The sequence below is a fragment of the Crotalus tigris genome, unplaced genomic scaffold, assembly GCF_016545835.1.
Source record: "Crotalus tigris isolate CLP2741 ecotype Arizona unplaced genomic scaffold, ASM1654583v1 scf7180000023619.200622, whole genome shotgun sequence".
Lineage (NCBI taxonomy): Eukaryota > Metazoa > Chordata > Lepidosauria > Squamata > Viperidae > Crotalus > Crotalus tigris.
In genome coordinates, this window is record NW_024100083.1 from 162,724 (window position 1) to 189,153 (window position 26,430).

Below are 26,430 nucleotides of genomic sequence, written 5' to 3' on the forward strand. Positions count from 1 at the left end.
ACTGGGTGACAAACCATAATGAGTAGTCTTTAATCCACCTGGAGGGAAGTAAGCAGTGCGGTGCCCCAAGGTTCCATCTTAGGCCCAGTACTCGTCAATAGCATCATAAATGATTTAGATGAGGGAACAGGAGGAGAACTCATCAAATTTGCTGATGACACTAAACTGGCAGGAATAGCCACAGTGGTGGGATTCAGGCAGTTTGCACCACTTTGGCAGAACTGGTAGCTATTTTTTTTGTTGTTGTTGTTGCCCAGGCCCAAAATGGACTTCCAGAAGTGGCATCCACACAGAGAACCAGTTGTTCACATATGTGAATCCCACCACTGAATAGCCAATACCTCAGATGATAGGCTCACAATCCAGATGGATCTTGACAGACTTGAACATTGGCCCCTATCCAACAAAATGAAATTCAGTGTAGAGAAAAGTAAGATTTTATGCTTAGGAAAGAAAAACCAAAAGTACAGGTACAGATTTGGTGAAACCTGACTCAATAGCAGTAACTGTGAGAGCGATCTTGGCATCCTAGTGAACAATCCTAAGCTGCATTAACAGAGGGATAGTATCACTTTACAAAACCAGACCACACCTCGAATACTGTATCCAGTTTTGGTCACCACATTATAAAAAAGATGTTGAGTCTTTGGAAAAAAGGTGCAGAGAAGAGTAACAAAGATGATTAGAAGCCTGGAGATTAAAACATATGATGAATGGTTGCAGAAATTGGATATGGCTAGCCTAGTAAAAAGAAGGACCAGGGGAGACATGATAGCAATGTACCAATATTTGAAAGGCCGCCACAAAGAAGAGGAGGTCAACTTATTTTCCAAAGCATCCAAAGACAAGACAAGAAACTACAGATGGAAACTAATCAAAGAGAGATCCAGCCTAGAACTAATGAGAAGTGAGAACAATAAACTAGAAGAACAGTTTGCCTTCAAACTGGAGGCTTTTAAGAAGAGATTGGATAGCCAACTGTCTGAAATGGTATAGGTCTCCTGCTTGAGTAGGAAATTGGACTAGAAGACCTGCACGGTCCCTTCCAACTCTGATATTCTATGTTTGACCCAGCAATCCTACATTAGACAAAGGGATGTTTTTGTTCCTCTATCTGTGAGAATCATTTTTGTGAGAATGCCCATGATTTTATAAATATCTCCATATTTCCTGCCTCATGTATCTCGCAGGTAAGGCAGAATACAAAAGGGCTAAGTTAGTATCCATTTTCCTTATGTAGATGACACATTCACCATAATAAAAAAGGACCAACCCTTGTTGCTGCCTATTTAATGATTCAAAAAGCAGTATTACTTATGTTTAAACTCTTATGCTAGAGATATTTTAATCAGAAGCAACAGATATTTACTTTAGAAGGTAATAAACACCACCTTCTATGGAACACTTCCAACTGAAATAACTACAAAAAGAGGCATTTTTGAGGTTGGACCTTGTAACTTCAAAAAAGCTTTGCCATTTAATTGTATACATTGGAAGATTGTTTGCAACACTTTTCTGAGCTGCATGGTGCAGTCATTGATTTTGATGATTAAATAACTGCTGCTTCACATTATATAAACAGATTGCAACTAGTTTTTATGGGTGGGGGATACTCCATCCCAGTGAAGAACATCTTCGCTCCAACTTGGATAATTTAAAAATGATTTTTTAAAACATATCTGTATTCTTTTTTTTTTTAATTGAAAAAGCTTTTATAGTACTTGCCATTGCTTCATGTTTGGAATTTTACTTTTTATACTATATACTGCCTTGGCAATATCACTATTGAAAATTGAGTAAGTCATTTGGTAAATAACAATTATTGTAATCAATAAAAGACATCTAAGAGAACTTCTAGGCTTTTTCTGTTAGGAGTAGTTCTAACAGTGTCAAAAGAGCTCCCTTTCTATGGAGGTGGTAGCCTTTTAATAAAAAAGAGAGCTATTATTTATTTCAGAATAAAAGAGTTGGAAGAGACCTTGGAGGTCTTCTAGTCTAACCCCTTCTCAGGCAGGAAACCCTATACTATTTCAGACAAATGGTTGTCCAGTCTCTTTTTAAAAACCTCCAGTGTTGGAGCACTCACAACTTCTGGAGGCAAATTGTTCCACTGATTGTTTTATCAGGAAATTTCTCCTTCCTTCGAGATTGGTTCTCTCCTTGATTATTTTCCATCCATTGCTTCTTGTCCTGCCTTCAGTTGCTTTGGAGAATAGATTGACCCACTCTTCTTTGTGGCAGCCCCTTAGATTATTGGAACACTGCTATCATGTCACCCTTAGTTCTTTTTTTTCCATTAAACTTGACATACCCAATTCCTGCAACTGTTCTTCATATGTTTTAGCCTTCAGTCCCCTAATCATGTTTGTTGCTCTTCTCTGCACTACATTTCTTTTATTCTTCTTCCTTATCTATAATTATAATGGTGGAATTTGTTTGTAGATGTTTTAGGATACACTTCTAAACATGAAGTAGAAGTATGCTACAGTGAACCCAATAGCCCTTGAAAATATATACGGTATATAGATCTGTTTGTGGGACATCCTGTGGAATAAGGCCTTGTAGCTGAAAGATATGCCCTTATTTTTGACATTCTTGAGTCTATTCTTTTCCCTGTTTTGTAATGTCTTGCCTGATTAAAAGTTGAAGGGAATTCAAATGGTCCACACACCTTTGAATTTTATGGCTTGTTCCTAATAAAGGTATGGCTCAATTATAAATCTAAGGATAAATAATGTACAGAAAGAAAACTACCTGCCAATTAGAAGAGACACTGCTATTGGACAGCACCATAGTTTAATATAAGGGAGTTTCAATTTGTTTGATGTGTTCTCCTTATCACAATTATCTCTGCTATGAAACACATTTTGGACCAAAATATATATTCGGTGGTGGGATTCAGCCGGTTTGCACCATTTCGAGAGAACCGGTAGCTAATTTTTTGTTGTCCAGGCCCAAAATGGACTTCTGGAAGCGGCATCCACACAGAGAACCGGCTGTTCACATATTTGAATCTCACCACTGCATATATTATTTGTTGTTTTAAAATGTCTGGTCTCTAGCACTGAGGACGTTACTTAGTTTGGATAATGAAACATCTGCTAGAAAACAACCAAGCTCAGAGAGCTTCAAGGACTCTTCATTTCAATTAAGCTACAAATATTTTCGTTAATTGGTGTTTGCTTCTGTTATTTGAAAGAAAAAAAATTGAAATAAGGACCTAATTTTAAATGTGTTCCTAACCTGAATTGCGTCCATGTACTAATTTTCATCAAAATCCCTTTGCTAGACTATCTTGAAGGTTCTCATTACTATTAATAGCAGTGTGAGACAGAAATAACTAGATGGCAATTTTAGCCCAAAATCTGTATTGCTGCTCCCCACTTCCAAATAAAATAGGCACCAAAATCGTGCTTCCTCCTATATTTTGTAATGCTTATTTTCATTTAATTGACATGCTTGATACATACTAAAGTAGAATAAATTAAAATTACTAACCAACCTTTTTTATACAAGGAACATCTAAAAATTTATGAGTTGATATTCATGTGGATGCTTATAATCTCAAATTAATTTTATATCTGTCCCCTCAAAATTTATTCTCGTCATAAATATTTATATCTCAACTGTTTAGAGGTGTGGCTTTTAGATTGGTGTCATTCAGACACTCATGTGCAGACAGTGAGAATAAGCCTATCAAACAAGCTTGGATTTATTATTGGAATAAACATGCACAGTATTGTATATTAAAGGTAAGATATCTATAAAGGTTTGAGCTCAGAATTTAGAATATTAGAATTAAAATATAAGTCTTATTGATGTCCATGGGGTGGGGTAATTTGTGCCTGTGTTTGTGAATGTGTGTGTTATGTAACTTGCCCAGAATCAGATTTGAACACATTATAAAAACTTTAAAATAAACAGAAATTACATATGTTCATATTGAAGGATGTAGATTTCTACACAAGAAAAACACTGAAAAGTCTTCCACTTTTAAAACTGTAAAATAATTTGAAAAGAAAAAGGCATTTCTGTAACTTTATTTCTTTTAATGAAAAAAGCCAAAAAAAGTTATGAGAACAATGAATTATATACAGATACAATGCCTGATCTTATAGATCAGTTGTGAAGCTGATTGGTTGAGAAAGACAATTTTGTAATTAATTAGTTTACTGATTCCAGGTCAGATAAATAAAATTGTTAGCAATGATTTGAATTCATCAAATATCATTACAAATACCCTTCCTTCTGAATATTCAATTTAGACTAGATTTAATCAGGGGTAGGATTAATCCAATTTAGGCTACATCCTGGATATTTTGTTTAAGACTAAGATTCAGCTGAATAAATGGTTAGTGAGATTTACGGGAGATAAAGCCATCAGTTTGGAAAAAAAAACCTGATTTAAATAAATTAAATATGATTTTTGTAAAAATTATTTGTATTACATATAGTTAGGATTTCATCTAATATTACTTTGGTAGTATTAAGTTACAATATTCATGAAAAATATCCGGGTGCTGTATTTATCTTGATGTAAAAATCCATATACCTGATTTGTGTTCCAGTTTTAATAGTTCTGGGAAAAAAATAAATCCTCAATCATTAAAAGGTAAATTTTCTTGACTGAATCAGTGTAAAACATTATTTTCTTCACCATACTATGACTTCTAGAATGCTCAAATCCAACTGTGGGGCGCACATGTTCAGAAGCAAGATTTTTCATGTGTATATCTGAATATATATAAATAAGCAGTGCATGTACTACTTTAAAAGTTTGGTCTGCTTATAAAGATCACCTGTAAGCTTTAATAAATCCCTATATTCCCCAAATCCTGGGTTTTGTTGAGAAGAAAGATAAGACTCAGTTGCTTTCTGTCTGTTCCACTGCACCAAGAAGCTGGTCACTGATACTACCATTTTCTTAGTGTCTACTATGTTGGAATAGAGACAGTGCATTGGCCCTTCCTTTAATTTGGAATTTAATTGACCCTATTACAGTACCCTTTTAAGTAATTAATGAAGGAGCGCGTTGACTCATGAGGTTAGGACATTGGGCTGATGGTCAGCAGGCTCAAAACCTGGTTGCTGCTGCAGGACACTCTCCAGCTCCTGCCAACTCAGCAGTTTGAAAACAGCCAACTGCAAGTAGATCAATAAGTATCACTTTGATGGCCAACTTAATGAAGAAATGAAAGGAGCCCCCAAGTGGGCATCCCCCGGCAACAGTGATGTCAACATTCAATCCTTTGAATCCAGAAGTGATTTGGTGCTCCCAACATGACAGTAGTAGTAGTGTCAAAAATAATTCTGTACTCAATCTGCTGTGCCCCAGGAAAGGAGTGAAGTTGCACATGCAACCAGCTTTTGCAGATTTTTCTGGTGATGCACAGGCCCATCAAAATTGCCAAGTTCACTTCTGCCTTTTGATCTGGCAGATCTTGTCTTTGGACTAACTTCCTGTGAGCAGAACAGGGCAACCAAAGGCAGACTCCAGTCTCATCCCATCACCCTTCTTCAGAAATGTGTGTGTGTGTGTGTGTGTGTGTGTGTGAAGTTTAGAGTTTTAAGATGTTTGATACATACATTTTATACAAAACAATATTTAAATCTATCCCTGTCTATATACAGACCGAAAGGAAAAAAAAGAAGCTTGCATCATAGAGATGAAAAACAACATACAAAACGCATGTATAGCAAATATTATAAAACATGTATTTGTAGTGCAAGTTAAAAGTACAGGGGACTCTACTTATACTGGCCAGCTCGAGGGAAGCACATGATTCTGAGTAATCAACAAGAGCCCCCAAACTCAAATTCTTCAGAGTTGACAGTATTAACAGAATACAAAAATATGGTGAAAATTTACACATTACACATAAAGTACTTAATTTTTTAATAGTTTACAATAGAGATCTACAGATACGTTTCCAATTTAGCTGGCTTCTTACTATCCACCCTTTTTTTAATATTATAGGTGTGGTTACATATATCAAAAACAATCTCAAAGCATAGCTATACAGCAACATATTAGGGTCTGAAGATGAGACCGGTACATGTTAAATATTTCACTGGCTTACTAAATTGACAGTTTATTCATTTACAGTTGTTGTTTTAATCTTAATAGATTTGTCTTTGAGACGAAAACAGAATGTCCTTTATTAATAACCTCCTCAGTATTATAACAATGATATGAGAAGCCCTCTCAGGCTTTCCGCAAGAAAACAAGGTGTGTGTGGCTCTTCTTTTATAGTAGGCTTTCTTAATGATGTAATAACAGAGTTTTGTTTTAATTGGGATAAACTAATTATTGTTTTCAGGATATTTCTGAGTTCATGTTCCCCAGAGATTAAAAACATTTTTAGTCGTTTATTTGGTCTGATTATTTGTGTCTTTCTAGTCTGTCCCCATAACCCCTAGGGCAATACATATTCTTGTTTGATCGCATTACACAAAAATAAATAATGCACTGTTAATTCTAAAAACTACAAGGAACAGATAGGGCATCTATGGCATAACAATATAAAAATCAAGTAAGCCACGGGATAGATACAGCAACTCCACTTAATGGGTTTTTCCTGTTTTTTCCTTTCACATAAGAACTCTTAACAAATTCTTCCAGTGTTTATTTTTTTAAAAAACGTTTCCTTTCTTTTCTTTCTTGTTAGTATTTCTGCTTTCCTAAAAAATGCTTCATGTCTATCTCACTAACCAAGTAGATGAAATGTAGGATAAGGCGTCACGGTTTTGCATCAGATGACCGTTTAAAAACAAAACACGAAACAGTGAAACCAACTTTCAATCCATTCAGACTAGTACCGTTTCATTTTCTTTTTTTTTTCTTTTTAAAAACCATGGATGATATATATTTTTTGTTTCCTTCTTTTTGAATGTTTCTTTTTCTTCTTTTCTCTCCAGAGGAAAAAAAAATATACATATTCCAAAATGCTCCAATACATCCCTTAGCTGCATTTGCAAGACTTTACAATCATATTTGAAAGCTGTTCAATTTTGGGTGTTTTGCCAATGTAATACAAGATAGTGAGGGGTTCCAGATCCTGAGATACACAGCAGGGAGATGCAGATGCCTCTGGGTTGATTGAGTTATACAAGCTAAGCACCTAGGAGGGGAAAGAAGGGAAAAAAGAGATATTTCTTCAAATTCTGCAGTTATTACAGTGGCAAGTAACTTTGGATAACAAGGAGCCTAGGGCTCTGATGGCACCATTGACATGGTGAGAATTTATTATTTAAAGTAATTATACTCAAATTCTTTTCGTCTGTATAAGACTAGACAGCTGGAATCAATAAAAACACAGATATGTAAAATGTCCAAACAGTAGAGAATTTTCACAGCAGCAAATTATTATTTTTTCCCTGGTACAGCTGTTGATTAAAAAAAAGACACCAGTGAAAATACTTGAATACTTCTAAAATGAAAGGTTTTCTCAAGTCTTCACAAGAGGGGATAGAGTTGAAAATTGCATATCATTCTTTGGCTTTTTGGGGGGAAGTAGTTGATAGAGTTATGTAAAATAACTGTTAAGTAAAAGTAAGGGAGAGAAATAAAGTGCCCCATTAAAATGTTGCTTTTTGCCATTAACCTCCCTCCCCCACCCTGCCCAGGCAATCAGGGCTGCCCTCACCTGACCTATTGGTGATAGTTTTTCAATTCCACATATTTTAACTTGCTTCTAAAGAACAAATGAAATCCTGTGGGATGGGGCCTTTTCAGTCCAAAATCCTTTTTCCAGAATGGCCAATCAAATGCTTACAGGAAACCCATAAGCAGAACATAGTAATTTAGCCCTTTCCAACTACAGGTAGTGACCGTTCAAAGTTACAATGGCACTGAAAAAAGTAACTTATGACCGTTTTTCATAGTTACGACCTCTGCAGCATCCCCATGATCATGTGATCAAAATTCAGATGCTTGGCAACTAGTTCATATTTATGACCACTGCAGCATCATGGGGTCACATGATCACCTTTCACAACTTTCTGACAAGCACAGTTAATGGGGAAATCAAATTCACTTCACAGCCAGGATACTAACTTATCAACTTCAGTGATTCACTTAACAACTGTGGCAAGAAATATTGTAAAATGGGGAAAAAACTCACTTAACAAAAGAAATTATGGGTTCAGTTGGTTTTAAGTTGAGGATACCATTGATCTCTGAAAGCATATCTTCTCAAGATAAATGGATTGTTTCCATTTATTTATGGTCAGGGATGAAATGTTTAAAACCTTTTAGAAAACAAGTAAAATAAACTAAAAACAAATGCACCATATAGCCCCCCCACCTTTATAAACACATATTTCTACCATCAGGCATCAGAACTATTCCTACTCATTGAAGGTACTCTAGTAATTAACTGCCGTGCTTACCACTGATCCATATTTCTTTATGGTTTTTTGGCAGCAAGATGCTGCATGGAGTTGCTTGCTTTTTTTAGTGCCAGATAAAGAAAGTTATTCTTTATACTAAAGGAGTGGAGCAGGTACCAACCTTGAGATTTTCTTTAAATTTGAGAGACAGAATCAACTTTACCATTAGTGTATGCATCTTGTGGTAGAATGGAACAGACACAAATTTAAACATGGTTATATGGTTGCCCTTTTTATATATCCTTCAACATTGCAGACTTATCTTATCAATATCAAAGGTAATCAACATGCCAGGGTCTTTTAAAAGCAGGACTTGATAGATTTTTAGTTTTTGCAGAATAAAAGATGTTGATAGGAAAGAGAGGACTAGTGGGTGTATTGGAAATGCCTTGGAAGAAGACTGTAGGGCAAATAGTGACTGATGTTACAGATATAGGACGTTCCATAGAAAAGGAATCAAAGAAAAAGAAATCACAAGAAACCACAGAGTGGACAAAACTGGTCTTAACAGGCTCATTTGGTAGGTGGCAACTTCATATAGTACATTTAAGTATGTTTTCCCACAATGAAAGGATAAGTGCTTATTCTATCAAGATAATACTGCCAAAAGGGGGAGGGGAGAAGGAACATCTCAGCTGCAAAACATACAGTAGAGTAACCAGAGGACTAAAATAAAGAGTAAGTCTTTGCATACTGAATACTTGAGTTTGTTTATATATTCAATCTGGATACGAAGTACAGTTTTTCTACTTTTAAAATGCTCTTTCCCTTTCCTTTAATTTCTGTCAATGGTATATGCCATAATAGATTAATCTGTTTTTTAAAATAAAGTTGGGTAAATGAAGTATTAATCTATCAATTAAATTAATTAAAAACACATTTTAAACTGACAAAATAGGTTTTATTCTGCTTTATAGCCCTAATATTACTTAGTTTTCTAAAATACTTACTCTACTGTGCTGAGTGTCTGAGCTCCATAAATAGGGACAAGCTCCTGCACAGAAATTTGCATGATATCCTTTAGGTTCATGTATCCATTTCCATCCAAGATCTTTCTTGAAATCAATATAAAATTGACGTAGACAGCAGTTATCTTGCACATTCCTGTAAATGGAGTTATAGACAAGATATTTAATAAGCTTATGCCAGTTGGAATGCTCCTATGCAATACATATTCTTTAATACAATAAATCATTCAGAAATGCAAGAGCCAGCCTCTTCTGTGGTTGAATTTTATAGAATCAACAGTTTACTGATTTTTTTTTTTTAGAGCATGCTTTCAGAACTCTCAAATTAATAAGATCTAGTTTCCAACTTGTCAGAAATAAACCTGAGCCTAGGCACAGGACTGCATCTTAAGAATCATCCCTCAGAAAACTGAATGGACAGAAGAGTAGTAGTGCAAACTACAGCTTTAATAAATGGAGGAAGGGGGTGGTCAAGCCATGGCACAGGAAAAAATAATTCTTTAATACTTCAGAAAGGCTATTTTTAAAAAGGCACATTAAATTACTCTTCTGCTTTATTTCTCAATCTGTCACAGATTGTAGTAGGGAGAAATCCTTGAGTTTACACATAGAAACACAAACACATACATTGTGAAGTTTAATATTATATTTTTAATACTTTGTGCCACTCTGAGTTCACAATGTACAAATATTCATGCATAAAAAGGAGTTAATGAATGAAATGTTAAGCATTATGTTGTAATTATGTAATTAAATTCAGGTTTTAAAGGATGCATTAAAATAGCACATGATTGACACTTCATGGGCAAATATATTCATGAAAGATTATTTCTTCACTTGTCATGTGTGTCTGTTTATGTTTCACTTTTTATTGTTTGGGAATCAGATGGCTTAAAATATAATATGAAATAATGAAAAGGATAACATAAAATAAAATTTAAAAACTGTAATCTGCTTCTTTCCAGCTAGGACTTTGGAAAGAAAAGGAGCATGATAGTTGTTATTTCACTTGACTAATAAAGGTTTTGCATGTGTCATGCAGTGTTAGGATTTCTTGCAGACATTTCAAGTTTCTGTTTATATCCTATCATTTTGTATATGCAATCAGTCCTAACTAGATATTATTGTCACATTCATCTGTAATACTAGTTACAGATTTTTATTTGTATCCTTAAGTAAATTATATTTTTAGGTTTCTCTGCATCCATTTAGGAGAATGGATATCAACAAGAGTGAAATAATACAACCCCAACAAACCTGAAGGGCTTGCCAAAAAGCCCATTTTTCTTGATTTTAAAAGAACCCAATTGGGGCCAACTTCATCTCAGACGGAATGGTGTTCCATAGAAAGGGGACAATGATCCAGAAAGGACAACTCTGTGATTCCTACAAGTGATACTTCCTATGGATAGAGATCTAGAGCATAGTTCCCCAATCTTTCAAGCTTTGCGGACCAGCGGGAGGGATGGTTCCAAACATATGGTGGGCAAGCACATGCGCCCACAGCTCCATTTGCATGAGTGGCTGGTACCTGTGCCTGTCGCTTGCACAAATGGAGCATAAGCACTTACTCACTGCTTACACATGCGCTCACCTGCCACTTCTGGGCCCGGTTGGGAACAGCTCAAGGCCGGGGGGTTGGGGACCCCTGATCTAGAGGAAGCTTTCCCTTATAGATCTTATTACACAGGAATCAGTTACCAAAATTGTTTTGATCCTCTGGATATCTAGGAGTGGGTCACATATCCTTTTAAAGGAGAAGAATAGAATAAATTGTAGCTGGAAGCCAATTGGTAACCTTGAAGTACTTGTGATATGTGGGCAAATTAACTGGTTTCCATGAGCCTCTGCTTTCTGGACCAGCTTTTAGCTCTTCAAATAGTCTATTGCAATAATCAGCATGAGAGAAGATCAAAGCATGAGTAATAGTCAGTAACACTTCCTGAACCAGGAAAGGTCACAAGTAGTGCACAAGATGGGGTGATAGAAAGGCCTTCCATATTATGATGCGGTGGTTTTAACATTAATTAGTGACTGGGTAAATTTGACAAACTCTGAGATACTTTATCTAGAGGGATGGGATTTACTTTATGGGTGGCATGCCTATTTAATATTTAATAAAAAAATAGATTGGGCTTTTAAATCTCATATTTTAAGAATTTCTTTACTTAGGATTTGGAGAAAATATTATAAAAGTGATTTTAAAGTACCATTATGGGCTATACCTTGGCATGCGATAGAAGGAATAAAAAGAGGGGTTAAAATGGATATGGTGTCTTACAGACAGTTACTTAAATGGGATGGACAAAACTGGCAATTAAAATCACGGGAAGAATTAGCACAAGAAAATTTTACTTATTCTTGGTTCAAATATAGGCAACTACTAGATAGATGGAAGATGGATTGTAAGGTGGGTTTCCTTAGAGAAGATGAAAATCTTATTAAGCAACTGAAGGATCAAAGACAAATCCACATTAAGAGAATTTATGGGGTTTTAGTTGAATTGGACTCAGAAACGGAACTAATTAAAGATTGTATGATTAGATGGGCGCAGAACTTTGGTGAGCCAGTTTCATTGGACACCTGGGAAACTATTTGGGTGAGAAATGTCAAATTTACTCAAGCACAGAATCTAAGGGAGAATTTTTATAAAATGTTTTATAGATGGCACCTTGATCCACAAAAAATGTCTTACATGTACCCTGACGTGCAACCTAAATGCTGGAGATGTGGTTATAAGGAGGCTTCCTATTATCATATTTGGTGGTCATGCAGAGAGATAAAAGCATTTTGGATCAAAATATGGTGGAATATCCAGAGAATTTTTAGAAGGAGGGTAAAATTTACTCCGCAATTATTTTTGTTAGGTATTGTTACAGATTGTGATACAAAGGAGGTTGTATTGATGTTAAATTTGATCACAGCCGCGAGGCTGTTAGTTGGACAATATTGGAAGAAGGAATCTTTGCCTACATTGCAGGAATGGTTTTTTAAAGTAGCTTATCTGGCGGAAATGGCAAAGATTTCGGCTTTCTTAAAGCAACAAACGCAAGAGAAGTTTTTTGCTATCTGGGACAAATGGATAAAATTTATACAATTTAGATTGGGTATACAAAAATATCATATAGCTTTTTCATAAGTTTTATTTTTATATATATTATAGATATCTTTTTTGTATATATAAATATAAAGTTTTTAATTTAATTTTTATTTTTTTTTATTGCTTAAGCCTATATTCTGCTCTGGGAAGCTCAGGGGGGGGGAAGGGAGGGTTTTTGGGAGGGGTGTGGGGTGGGGTTTTTTTTTTTTTTATATGTATTGTTTAATTTTCTTTTTCTTCTGTATATGTTGTTTTTTGTTTTGTATTGTTCTTGTTTTTCTTGTAAAATTTATAAAACTTTTAATAAAAAAAAAAAAAAAAAATAAGAAAGGCCTTCCTACAGCCCCTGTTGCCACCTAATTCTTCTCCTGGGGTTGTGAGTCCAGGAAAATCCCCCTATTACAAGCCAGTTTTGCACAGGAAATGCAATCCTTTCAAAAATGGAATATGGTGGCATCAGAAGGCTTTGAAAAGCCACTGTCTCCGGATGCAACCGAGCCTCAATTCCTCCCCATTCAGACGCTAACTGATTCCAAGCACAGGACAGACCTTCAGCCACATTTTCTGATTTCTGGCACTACATTAGCAGCTGCTCAATTATTACATGATTCTGAACATATGCTCTTGTTCTATACATTTGAGACATTTTACTAGAGCATAACAATTCTATTTGTTTAATTTTTCAAATTGGAGATAGCCTACCTTTTGAACTAGCAAATACAGCCAAAATGTGACAGAGATTTGAACAAAGATGCTAATAAAAGCAAATGTTATTCTTCAGTTAAATTGCAGTTAGTATAAATGCCAGAAAATGAACAAATGAGATTTAGGGCTGAACATATAATCTGATGTATATGAAGCCCCTTGCCGAATTCTTGATAGGCTTGTTGAAGTTATGAAACAGCTGCTCAATGGTTTCTTGGCCAACTATCCTGAAGAAAGTGTCTTCTTCAAAGCAGCCCCCCAAGTCCTTCAGCAGCTGTAGTCCTTCAAGACTTTGAGGAACAAATCCAAAGAAATACAAACTTTTATTCAAAGTTATGTGGGCAGGATGGGGATGGGAAGTGACATATTCCTTTCAATAGAATGCTGTTAAAATTATAAATAAAAAGCAGATTTTTTTTAAAAAAAATGGGCTGCATTAATATTTTTATGCATGCATAAAAGTCTATAACATCTTATAATGTAATTACCTAAAACAATAAGCAGCATCTAAAGCACGCTTCTTCCGCCGACTGGATTGTTGCGACTCAAGTCTGTAGGAGGGTAATAACATTAGCAGAAGATGTGGGCTCTTCCCACTGTATTTTTTCCTACTCGACTTTAAAGCTTTCTCACCACTGGAATAAGGGTGGTCATCAATACCTTTAAAAAATACATTTTGGTAATAAATATTGTGTTGCTTTTTTTGGAACAAATTATATAAAGTATCTCTTCACAAGAAACTCAAATCATAGAATAATCAGGTGTGCTGGCATCAGCTGGGCTGATTTAAGACATGCTGATACATGAATGTGGGAATCAGGGACCTACATTGAATTAAATACCCTATATTCTTATTATCTCTGCATCATTTCAGATCAGGAACACTTGCTTCATTCATATCAATTATTAGTCGTATGATGGGTTATAGGTTTCCTTATCCCACAATTATTATAATTATCCATATAATATTTATTTAATCCCAAGCAAATATTAATTCATTTCAATGAAGGGCCATAGACAATAGTGTGTCACTTTAGATCCAGGGGAGATGGAGATCTAAAAGAAGCAGCTAAGAATCAATCTCAGGGAAGCAGGGACTATAACACAAGTAGTTAACACAGATAACATGTGAATCTAGTTATCTGCATTATGATATAGACTCCATTAGTATGCTTGAATGTACCTTTCACATACTTGTAAAGTCACCAGCTAGATAATGGACAGGATTTAAATTAATCATTTACATTCTGATTCTTTGAGCATGAGTGCTGATGTCTATTGGCACTAAAAGAGTTATGGCTGGATGCTCAAAATTGAGGATCCCTAAGCAAGTTGCAAGATGAATACACAAAGATCACAAAGGCAGAAAGATTTGCATGAGTATTAATGAAGCTAGAAAGAAAATTATGCTAAGAAGTACCTCATTAAACATGTTCTAATCCAATATCATAGTAACTACTTTGAACAAAGGTATGTTCAGCATTTTCTATAGAATGCTACACCAGATTTCTAAAGCAATTGTTTAAGTATCTCTTCTCCCATACCATCTGACACTCCATATTTTTCTTTGTCAGTTGAGTTTGGCAGTACTGGACATATTATAAGACCTAATGAAACATTTCACATTTATTACACAACTACTTTATTTTTAAATGTTTAGTCATTACCTGCAAATCTTGCCTCTAATTCTTCACTTTTGTTTGGGATAATATAATTATTTGAAGGCACAAATGTACAGCACGGACAATGTAAACTGATCTTAAGTCCCAAATTCCTGTCTGCAAAATATAAGAGAAAGAAAATTTATTTAATATCAGGTCAGGCAAGACTTTAAACTGTTCAAATTTAATACAGGTTAACTCTAAAATAATTAATTACTATCACCTTTGTGATGGAGCCATTCATGTACAGCCTCAGTTACATCAAAAGATAACCATTCACCCTCAGCTCTTGTTTTCACGACCTTGCTATCAATATAGCGTTGTGTAGGTGATGTGGGATCTTTGTTTTTGATCATCTGCAAAACAAGAACATCTATATTCTGTGACATGGAGTTCTCACAATTTAATTTGAAAAAATAGCTAAGGGGGACTCAAAACAGAATATAGAAAATCACTATAAACCTCAAGAGGTTGTGCCATCTATCTAATTATCTATCTATCAATAACATGAAAACAAATTCCGACATAATGCTTTGACCAACTGTGACACAACAGAATTACAAGGGAAAAAAAAGTCTTGAAATAATTTGTAGAGATATGCAGCTCAACTGCACAAGTGTAATTCTTTTCTTCAAACAGAGTTTTTGTACACAAACTTCTACTGCTTTACCATAACTTGAAATACATTTAAGCAAATTTCCTGATGTCATTCTTTTTTTATTTAATTGACTATGATTCAGTTCCTTTTCTTTATGCTAAAGTAACCCTAACAATGTTTTAAACCAAGGCAAGATAGATAGAAATTGATTTCAAGACTTTTATTCACAAGTGTACCTTTTGTAACAAATGCAATGTTTTTGTAGTGTTTCTTTATCAGAAAAAAAATGGATAAATCTGGTCCTCAGATTTTTTTTTCACATTCCTAAAATTTTGCATTTTTGAAACATGGATCACTGTCACGCAAGACAGCACTTCTTAATGCCTGAAATATGGAGATCAAGATCAAAAATGGCTTTCAAGATGATAATATGATACTTAGATAAAACTTACAAATGAATGTGATAGTTCAGTTGCAGCTTTTAATATATTACTACTTATTCTCCTGGCAGTAAAAATATACCGTAATAAACAAAATGTGTAAGATGCATCTGTGAAAGTTTGGTAAGAAGTGTTAACTGCATGATATCGTGAAACCCAGTATTACAGATCCTTAAAGATTTTGGTTTAGACTTCAGTAGGTCTTGTTCTATATTTATAGCATTCTGGGATTTGTCCAACTGAATATTTCAAGCTTGAGTTTAACATAGATTACACACCCTATACCTACTTTAAAATCCTCTGGGACCAAGATCTTTCCTCTCTTGGAAAATACAGTTAGTTACTAGGAGTCATAAATGAGTTGATGGTACATAATCAATTGGAAATCCAATACTGATGGGACAGGACAAACATCCCATTCCAGATATTGCCAGAATGGATTAAAGCAAACATATTCCTACTGTAGCTGCACTAAGCTAGTTTTCCTTGCAGCAAGTGTAATCCAGACAACACACATAAATTGCAACTGAGATACTAACAATACCAAGGACTCAGTTCACCTATCAAGCATAAGACTTTAATTTTTCATGGAACTTCTTTCACAATAAACATCCAAGTATTTTGTTTTCATCAAAGTATAATTATGGCTTCCTACATTTAGGCTGTTTCTAGGCATATACTTTCCCAAATCCTTTTTGTGTATCTTGGCTGGATGCCCTCTTTGTATATCATCTCAAATGCCTGCCCAATGAAAGTTAAATTGTGGCTTGGGAATGCACAATCTGTTTTACCACTGAGAATTATCATTTCGCCATTTGATTTAGAAGATAATGATATACAAAACTTCTCTCTCTCTCTCTCTCTCTCTCTCTCTCTCTCTCCCTCCCTCCCTCCCTCCTCCTGTCAGTTCATTGTCTTTCTCTCTGGTTCTTAATCCTTCTGGGATAGCCTTCAAGCCTTTGTTAACTGAGCTTTCATAATTTGATTTGTCTGTTTCTTTTATCTTGGTATAATTCCTTTTTTTTTCAATTACATCTTTAAATCTTCATTTTGCTCTTCTTTCTTGGAATCTTTATAGAAAAATTCCACTATCTAGATGAGAAGCTAGTCCTCAGTAAAATTCCACTGTCTAGATAACTGATTGTTTCATAATTCTTGTATACTCAGTTGATTTGTAGGTTTCTGAACTACTGGATAGTAGCATCTTCAGAAAAACAATGCCACAGGTCATAATGGGAAGCAATTTCCGAGTGCCAGACGAATTCCATAAATATTCAGTTTCCCTAAAAGATGCATTTTTTATAATATAGATTCAGATTTGGACACACCATAAATAGACTGCCTCAGGAAGTGGTCTTGAAGCCTGCTCTCCAAATAAGGTCTTTTGTATACCTGGCCCTAGTCCATTGAGAGCTTTAAAGTTCAAAATAGTTTTATGTCCGGGCTCCAAAGGAGCTTGTTCTCTGGGAACATTGCTCATGCCATAATGCTTAGGGTTGTGTCTTCCCAGGCAAAGCAAAAGAACTAAATTAAATTCCAGATGCTAAAGAAGGATGCCACTACAGTCAAGTGAGTTAGAGATTCATACTGGTGATACGTTAGGAGAAAAACTGAAATCTCTCTCAAACACAAACTACTCCCAGAACTACATTTACTGCAATATGCTTTTTCCAAACTTTCCTAGAACATTTTATCTTTGAAAAACATATGGATTTACCTCTTCTCGCCCAGTAGAATTTATTTATGTAAAAGTTTTATATGGCTACTCATCTTAAGCAAATCTGGATGGCTTACAACAAGCATAAAATAAATCAAACCAATAAAACAATGAACAAAACAAAACACTGACTGGAACCAGCCATGGAGAAAGGAGGAGAACCATTGTAAAATATTGTCTCCCACTCCCAAACCTGGAGCCAGTCCAGAAGGATACCGTGATATCAATGTATCAAAAGTCACTGAGATCAAAAGCTCCTGAGAAAGCCAGGAGGGTTGCACCATCCCCATCCCACTCCAAAGGTCAGGAGCAAGCATTTTTACCAATGCCATTTCTGATCTAAAGGTTGGCCTGAAAAGAATCCAGGTAATACGACTCAGCCATTTCATTATTCAAGATGTAGTTTGATCATATTCAAAAGGTTATTTCACCACCTCATATCACAAGGTTTCTTATTTACTTCCAACTCTCTCTCTCTCTCTCTCTCTCACGCGCGCGCGCAATTATGAAAAGCAAAATCTTGGAAATCAATTATTTTTTTAATTTTATTTTTATTATGGTGGAGTCAGAGTGGAAAAAATGGGAGGAGACACCATCATCTGGGAAGATAAAATGAAAAAGAGAGCCATACAGGGTTTCTTTAACTTCACAGAGGAAAGAAGACTTGTCAGTTTAATAAACATACTAAATATTACACAGTATGTATAGCATAGTAAATATAATAAACAGACCATTCTGCCTCTTACTATGCCCAAATATTAAGCAGTGGCCTTAGCACAAATGCCTACTTCTCTCTCGCTTGCTTGAAAATGATTAATGTTGTTGGCTGTTTGCTGAAAAGTATTTCCAGGATATTTCCCATGAATAACTTTTGACAGCAGGGTTTTTGGCAACCTCAGCCACCTGCTAAATTCTGCAGGTCATGTTATTCCGTCAGCTGGACTTCCTTAAAGTTATGTGGCTGCAAAGGGAAATAGTTCTGCAGAAGCAGAAGGCAGTCGGGGTCTTTCTTTTGGCTTCAGTCAGCTTTGTATCTGGCAGGCACTGAGCACAGAGTGTGGACCTTAAGAAGCTATTGTACGAGGTGCAGCATACTTGCCAAAATACAAAAGGTACATAGGACTTGCCAAATGTTTTAAAGCCGATAGTTCTGTGATCCGCTTCCTGTGATCTTGCCAAGCACGTTCATCATGCAAGATTGCAAATAACAAGGACATGTGGCACACTACATAAACCCACTTATAGCTTGTATGGAGGTAACACAGCTATAGTAGATATTAATTGTTCGTATAGTCTCTTAACAGTGGCTTCCATTTCCCCTGTTCGTACTTATCATGGTAAAAACTAGCATAGTTTAAAAATGAAAATTTCTAATCTTCGTATCTGTGAGAAAAACATTTAAATATGTTAGAGCTCTAAGGAAAAGCTACCATGGGCCTGCATAACTACCTTTTCTCTGATGCTTTCATCTTTTATTTCGATGCCAGTTCTTTATCTTGGCTGTTATAAGCACCACACCTCAGTGCCTGTAATCTCTACAGCTTACATAAGGGTAAAACAGTGCTCTAAGTTTGTCTTTCTTCCTGGGCCAAATATATTTTATCAAAAAGTATCTTTGCCAAGATTTCTTTTCCTGCTAGAGGTTAAAATGTATTAAGCTGTGAAAATACTGAAAATGTAATTTATTTTTGGCTTGCTTGAGAAATGATTACTGTGAATCCAGTGTATTTCGTTGTACCCATCTGCAGCCATGCAAAGAACTGAAGACAAGTGTACAGGTAAATGTGCAATGAGACTTTTAATGAAAAAAATGGGATGGGCTACAATACAATAGCTGTCGTTAGTTGCCTAAGTCAATTTTGTCCTTCAACACAAATACTGATATTTCCCACAATAAAGCTGCCGTATTACACCAGATTTCATCCAGTGTACCCACTTGCATTAGCAGATTCCCCTAGGGACGATCAATTGATAGTTACTTTTTATTAATCATATTCTAATATAATTTATGGAGATTAACCGATTTGAAGAAACTGAAATTGGGGCAGAATAATTTCATTATAAAAGTATTGTTCTCCATCTTACTAGTTAGCCAAAATATACTTTCAGGGATAGAAGACATCTTAATACCTTACCATTACTTCTGCTTTATACACTTTATATTGTCAAAATATAAAGTATATAAAGAATGCATAAATAGGATGGTCACAGTTCAGAAAAAGGCTGAAACAACACAAATAGTTTAGGAGAGTTCATAAATTATCAGGAATAAATATGAATTCATCACTAATCAAAATTCTTTTTGACCATCACTTGCCTGAAACATGCTAGGTTTTATTAAAAATCAGAACCATGAAACCATGAAAGCTATTACTATGGATGCTATTTTATGCTGTCTTTCAGTTCATAAATAAAAAATATGTGCCTCTTGGAATTTTCAAAATCCTATATAGATAGCCTCAACTCATTACTATAATTGAGCCTGCAACTATGGTCATAAATTGTGGCAGTTATTAAACAGGTCATCACATAACTGCACCTGATTTTACAAACACTGTGGTGGTTAAGTGAACTTATTTTTTACTGTGGGGCATTTTTTATTGGAAACTGGAAGTAAACAGAGGTTTCTTACAAAAATGTTGCAAATCACAGTTATATGACTGTGGGACATTGCAAATGTCCAGTAAATGCTAGCTGACTGTTGAGCGCTCAAAAGGCGGTCACATGACTGTGTGAATGGGTGACCTGGGCATTGTAGCTTCTAATTTGGGTTTAAGTACTTTTGGGGGGGGCTTTATCACAACTTCAAAAGATCAATAAGTGACTGGTCCTAAGTTGAGGACTACCTGTAGTCTTCCTTTATCATAACCTACTACTAGATAAGATAGAAAAATGTGGCTTAGACAGCATCACCACCAGATGGATTTATAACTGGCTGACCAACCACACTCAGCGTGTGGTCCTCAATGGAACTGCATCTAAATGGAGGGAAGTATGCAGTGGGGTATCCCAAGCCTCTGTTTTAGGCCCAGTACTCTTCAACATCTTCATCAATGATTTGGATTAGGGGATAGATGGGGAACTCATCAAACTTGCAGATGACACCAAGCTGGCAGGAATAGCCAACACACCAGAAGATAGGCTTAAGATACAGAAGGATCTGGACAGATGTGAATACTGGGCTTTATCTAACAAAATGAAATTCAGTGGTGAAAAAAATAAAATTCTACATTTAGGTAAGAAAAATCAAATGCACAAGTATAGTATAGGTGGTACCTGGCTCAATAGTAGTAACTGTGAGAGGAATCAGAGTCCTAGTGGACAGTCACTTAAACATGAGCCAGCAGTGTGCTGCAGCTGCCAAAAAAGCCAACATGGTGCTAGGCTGCATTAACAGGGATAGAATCAAGATCACGTGAAGTATTAATACCACTTTACAATGCCTTGGTAAGGCCACACTTGGAATACTGCATCCATGATGTAAAAAAGATGTTGAGACTCTAAAAAGAGTGCAGAGAAAAGCAACAAAGATGATCAGGGGACTGGAGACTAAAACATAAAACATATAAAAAACGGTTGCTGGAATTGGGTATGTCTAGATTAATGAAAAGAATGACTAGGGGTTACATGATAGCAGTGTTCCAATATCTCAGGGATTGCCACAAAGAAGAGGGAGTCAAGCTATTCTCCAAAGCACCTGAGGGCAAGACAAGAAGCAATGAATGGAAACTAATCAAAGAGAGAAGCAACCTAGAACTAAGGAGAAACTTCTTGACAGTTAGAACAATTAACCAGTGGAACAACCTGCCTCCAGAAGCAGTGAATGCTCCAACACTGGAAGTTTTTAAGAAGAGACTAGACAATCATTTGTATGAAATGGTATAGGGTTTCCTGCTTGAGCAGGGTGTTGGACTAGAAGACCTCCAAGATCCCTTCCAATTCTGTTATTCTATCTATTCTGTTCTGTTCTGTTCTATGTCACATATATTATCTACTATCATTAAGAATGGATGCAGTTTTGGGGAGACTCTGGATTTGGGTTCTCTCCATCTTCAGTTTGGGTGGGGTTTCCCTCCCCCATTCAACAATGGTACGCTGTCTGAGGGTTGTCTTAAACTCACAGCTCCTGTTCAATGAACAATGGCAGCTGCGACCAAGACGGCCCTTATCAAGTATCTAGGTATGCTAAAGACCCTGATAAGAGCAGCAGTAAAACCCAGAATTTTGGCTCTATTTTTCATGATACTTCATGTGCTATCAAAACATGACATTGTTTCCATGGAAAATCACTCGAACCCATGCTTGTTTTATAGTTTGTATAGACTATAGTATATAGTAGCTAATGAACTACCATAAAAATAAACTGCTACAACCATTCAAAATGAGAGCATGTTTCACCCTATTTCCGCTCTTTGCTTGCCTTCCGTGTTACAATGCCTATTTCTTTTTCAAATGCTCATTTGTAAACTAGAAATGTGTCAGAGTTTATTTTTCTTTCTACGCAAGAAGTTTCTTAATAAAGTAAAGATGTCATGAAATCAACAAAAATGCTACTAAAGATATGTGTTCAGAGATTCCCATAACATTCAACCTTTTATCTGATTAAATTCCAGTAATTCCTGAATTTGGCAACCATTTTTATAAGCAAAGGAAGAGACATTGGATATTTGAGATTGTTTAATCATTTTATTTCCTCCCCTCCCCTAAGCTTTTAAAGTAGTTTTATCTGTTAATTGGAATTACTGAAGATCTAGAGAAGAAAGCTGACAAGTTATGGACTCACAGGCAGAAACAACAGCAAAACGTCATTGACAACTCAGGCAAAGAATGGCCTGTTACAATGCTGAGCCAGAAATTCTTAGGTTTTTTTTTTAATCCTGTCTTTTTAAAATACAGGTTGTCCTCAACTTACAACAGTTTGCTTAGTGACCATTCAAAGTTACAACGGTACTGAAAAAAGTGAGTTACTGTATAACCATTTTTCACCCTTATGACCATTGTAGCATCCCCATGGTCATGTGATTTACATTCAGATGTTTGAAAACTGACTCATATTTATGACAGTTGCAGTGTCCCGGGGTCATGTGATCACCTTTGCAAAAGCAAAGGGGGAAACCAGATTCACTTAACAACCATGTTACTAATTTAACAACTGCAGTGATTTACTTGACAAATGTGATAAGATAAGTCGCAAAACGCAGCAAAACTCGTTTAACAAATTTCTCACTTAGCAACATAAAGTTTGGACTCAATTGTGGTCATAAATTAAGGATTACCTATAGTAATTCAAGACAGCTAAAATACCTAGTATTTCTTCCTCTTTCCCCACAACAGTAACCTTATGAGGTGAGCTGGGCTGAGGGAGAATAAACTGACCCAAAGTCACCCAGCTGGCTTTCATGCCTAAGGCTTGACTAAAAACACAGCCTCCTGGTTTGTAACCTGGTGATTTAACCAATGGACCACACTATTTTTATGTTTTTTTTTTTTAAAAATATTCATTTATATAAACTGGAGACCTCGATAACTGAACAGCAAATTACTAAACTGGGGGAACAAATTAAACAGAAGAGATCCATCAAAAATATGAAAGGAAATTGGGACAACCATAACAGGAAATTGCAGAGACAATCCAAGCTATGAAATTGGGAAAAGCCCTTGTTCTTGATGGCTTTCCAACTGAATGGTGCAGTGCAGAAGTTTTATAGTTTTATTACTATCTAAATGTATTTTTCCCCCAATGTGTTGTGTTTATCAACTTAGTTTTCATATTGTTTTTGTGTGCTATTTTTAACTATGTAATCTGTCTATGATTTTGGGATTTGGCAATCTATAAATCTAATTCAGTAGCAAAAATAAGTTAAGAATGAAAATCTATTAAGGCTGGATCTTAATGTTAAGTATTCATCTTAGGGCCTAACTTTACAGAAATTTGCTAGATGACTAAAACAAAAGAATATTTTAAAAAAAACAACAACTTTAGCATAGATTACTTGGAAATACAAATATGTATACCAGATTGGTGCCCCTGGCTTCAGTGGAACTAATCAGCCTTAAATCTGAGCAAGTTGATTTAACTAGATTACATATGAAGCTGCAAGTGAATTAAAAAGAGCATAAAAAGAGCTTGCTGGCACTGAGCAGTTAGAAACAAAATAAAACAAGCTCCTGGCTTTAACTCCATGGAACACAAAACAGCATCAATTGAAGCAAGACAAAATGAGGTCAGGTGGGGTCACTGAGGATGAGAAGTACTCCACCCAGGACTGTCATATTTTTTACAAAGTAAAGCTGCAATCTTGTACTTGATTTATTTGAGAATAAGTTGCACTGTGCTGAACTGGATTTGCTTCTAAAAAAGATGAAACACTGTAATGATAAACATGTTTATACATCTTAGAGTCAGTATGACACATTGAGTAAAAGTGTATCTAGACTCAGCCCTTGTGAATGTCAATAAATATGACATTTATGTGTATTAATTATTTTTTAGCCCTAAATCTCATTGTGGCAACAGGAGTAACAGAAGAAGGAGCATATATTGCTTGGATCATTCCAGTAAGTTACAAATTATGTTCTCCTCACACTGGTAAAATAAGAAAACTGACACCTTGTCTGTTGTAGCTTCAGGATTTTGATTTTCTTCATTAATAGAACCACAATTTAATTTAAACTGGAACTTCCAGTCACTAAAGTTTGAGGTAACAGATTTGTAATGTTTAATATAGCAAAAGAGAAGAATTATCAATCAATTTCAGATTAATCATGTTATCTATTTTAATTTTAATGAAATGCAAATGAAATGAAATCAGTTTTATTTTTTGTCCTAGTCTCATTCCTGTTTTTTGGAATGAGGTCCACAACATGGCTTTTGGCCTGGAAAATTTACTTCTTCCTGACTCACATAGCAAATCTAAAAAAGGAGGGATCAGAAGCAAGAGATACAATTACAATAATTCAGTACAGTAAACTTTCTTTTGTATATATAGTTTAAAGTGGATTTCAATCAGCTCCTAATAAAAATAAAAACTATTGTAATACATACATGCCTTTAGAAAGCAGACATTAAAGTAAATTTAAGTATAATGTACATTTTTAAGTTAACTTTATACTGTTATTTTTTTTCTTTCTGCAAACCTGGGATTGATAAATGTAATGAATGAGATTCCTCTCTACAGAGCCTGAGATCTCTTCTCATAAACTACATTTCCCAAGGGTCCAAAGAAGAGAGAATGAATATTACTATCTATTTAACTCTACAGTGTCTAAATGTGCTATAGAAAAATATTAACATATTTCACATATTAAAAAAACATAAAAGGGCAGCAATAATCAAAGCTTTACCTGATACAGTTCTATCCGTTGTTCTGATACACGAGCTTTTGGATTCTGTAAGCGGAAAACTCTAAATTCCGCTTTCACTAAATTGGAAGCATTTTTCTCCATTGCTGAGACATCAAACCTCACTCTTCTAAAATATGGGTTTTGATTGCTTGTTGAGATGAAATCTGCAAGAAATTAAAATTATAAATACAAAGCTTTTTTTTGTACAGACTGCAACATAAGACAGATCCCAGAAACAGTGACGGAAATGTCTTTAGGATGATACAACTTCCAGCAATTAATTTTGAGATCATTAATTGTTTAATCGGATAAACAAACATATGTGTTTGGTTACAGAAACAGCAGATTAATAGTAATCAGAAAAAATATTTCCAAGTTTATTTCAGGGCATGCATTTAACCCTATTCTTTGAAAGCCACCATGATTATAAATTGGGGCATACTCATGATAGTTATATTTTTAAAAATGACCCAAATAGTTCCATAGTGGAACTAAAAACCAGTAGCTACTGGTTTGTGATGGTTATTTCAAACAGGAAAGCCCAATCTGCCTCAGTTACGCAGCCCTGAAATGTGCTGGCATTATATCTACCAGAATTCCCAACCAAACTCAGTATGAGTGATCCCATTTGCATTAGAGCTAACTGTAAGTGGGAGAATTTATGTATAGTATTCCCCTGGAGAGCTGTTTGTTTCCTAACCTACAACAGTTGCACAAATCTTTTAAGAACCTGGCTTTGCTCCCAAGCCTGGGGTTAGGGTAACTGTTAAGCCCCCATTAGTTTCTTTTCTAGGTATTGGACTGTTTTTCCAGATGTACGTGTTTTTTTCTTCATTTTTTTTCTTAGTTTTGTGATGTAAGCCACCCAGTGTTGTTTGGGAGTTGAGTAGCTCTTAATCCAATGCAATAAATGTATCAGCAAACAAATAGGGGGGGGAGCTTGGCTATACTCCACCAGCAGTAGTTGTGGGGCAACTGAGAGCAGGTATCCTAAGTGATTTGGCAGGGGTGAGTGAAGTAACAGAAGCACACAATCATATACAGTTTCTCTTTCATTTGTAATTAACCGTAAGTATATGGTATTCACTCTGGGTGGGTTGGAGAAATACTAATCATTCCCCTTTTTTGCTTTGCTTTTAAAAATCAATCCCCGCATGCCTCTGCTGAGAAGTAAACAAAGCAGGAGAGCAAGAGTTGTGAGTGGTTTTTACTTTTCGGCTACCCTGCTACCTGTTTGGGCAGCCCCTTGAAATACTAACCAAAGCATCGGGGTAAGATGCCACAACAGCTGATGACTTGTAAGCCCATAAAAAAAACTGTGGCCACCCATTTAGCAATTAGCTGCCCACAGAATAACTATTTCTAAACCATGAATGCATGTTCAGCTCAGCAAACCATGCTGTGGTTATTGTGTAGTGAGAAAGTGCCAACTGAGGCAACAATGTGGACTTCAAAATCTTCACAGCTTACACTGACCACAGCTTTCACCACTTGGAAAGTGGTGAA

General features: G+C 35.6%; 1 protein-coding gene across 1 annotated transcript; it reads right to left on the reverse strand.

Annotated features, from left to right (window-relative positions):
* Positions 1-5,879: 5,879 nt before the first annotated feature.
* On the reverse strand, positions 5,880-25,228 carry LOC120297457 (transforming growth factor beta-2 proprotein). The gene is made up of 6 exons (XM_039320101.1): positions 24,925-25,228; positions 15,049-15,181; positions 14,832-14,942; positions 13,653-13,824; positions 9,342-9,495; positions 5,880-7,121 (listed from the first exon to the last, which is right to left on the reverse strand). The coding sequence occupies exons 1-6, from the start codon at positions 25,024-25,026 to the stop codon at positions 6,963-6,965; spliced, it is 831 nt and encodes a 276-aa protein (XP_039176035.1). The 5' UTR covers positions 25,027-25,228; the 3' UTR covers positions 5,880-6,962.
* Between the last annotated feature and the right edge of the window lie 1,202 nt (positions 25,229-26,430).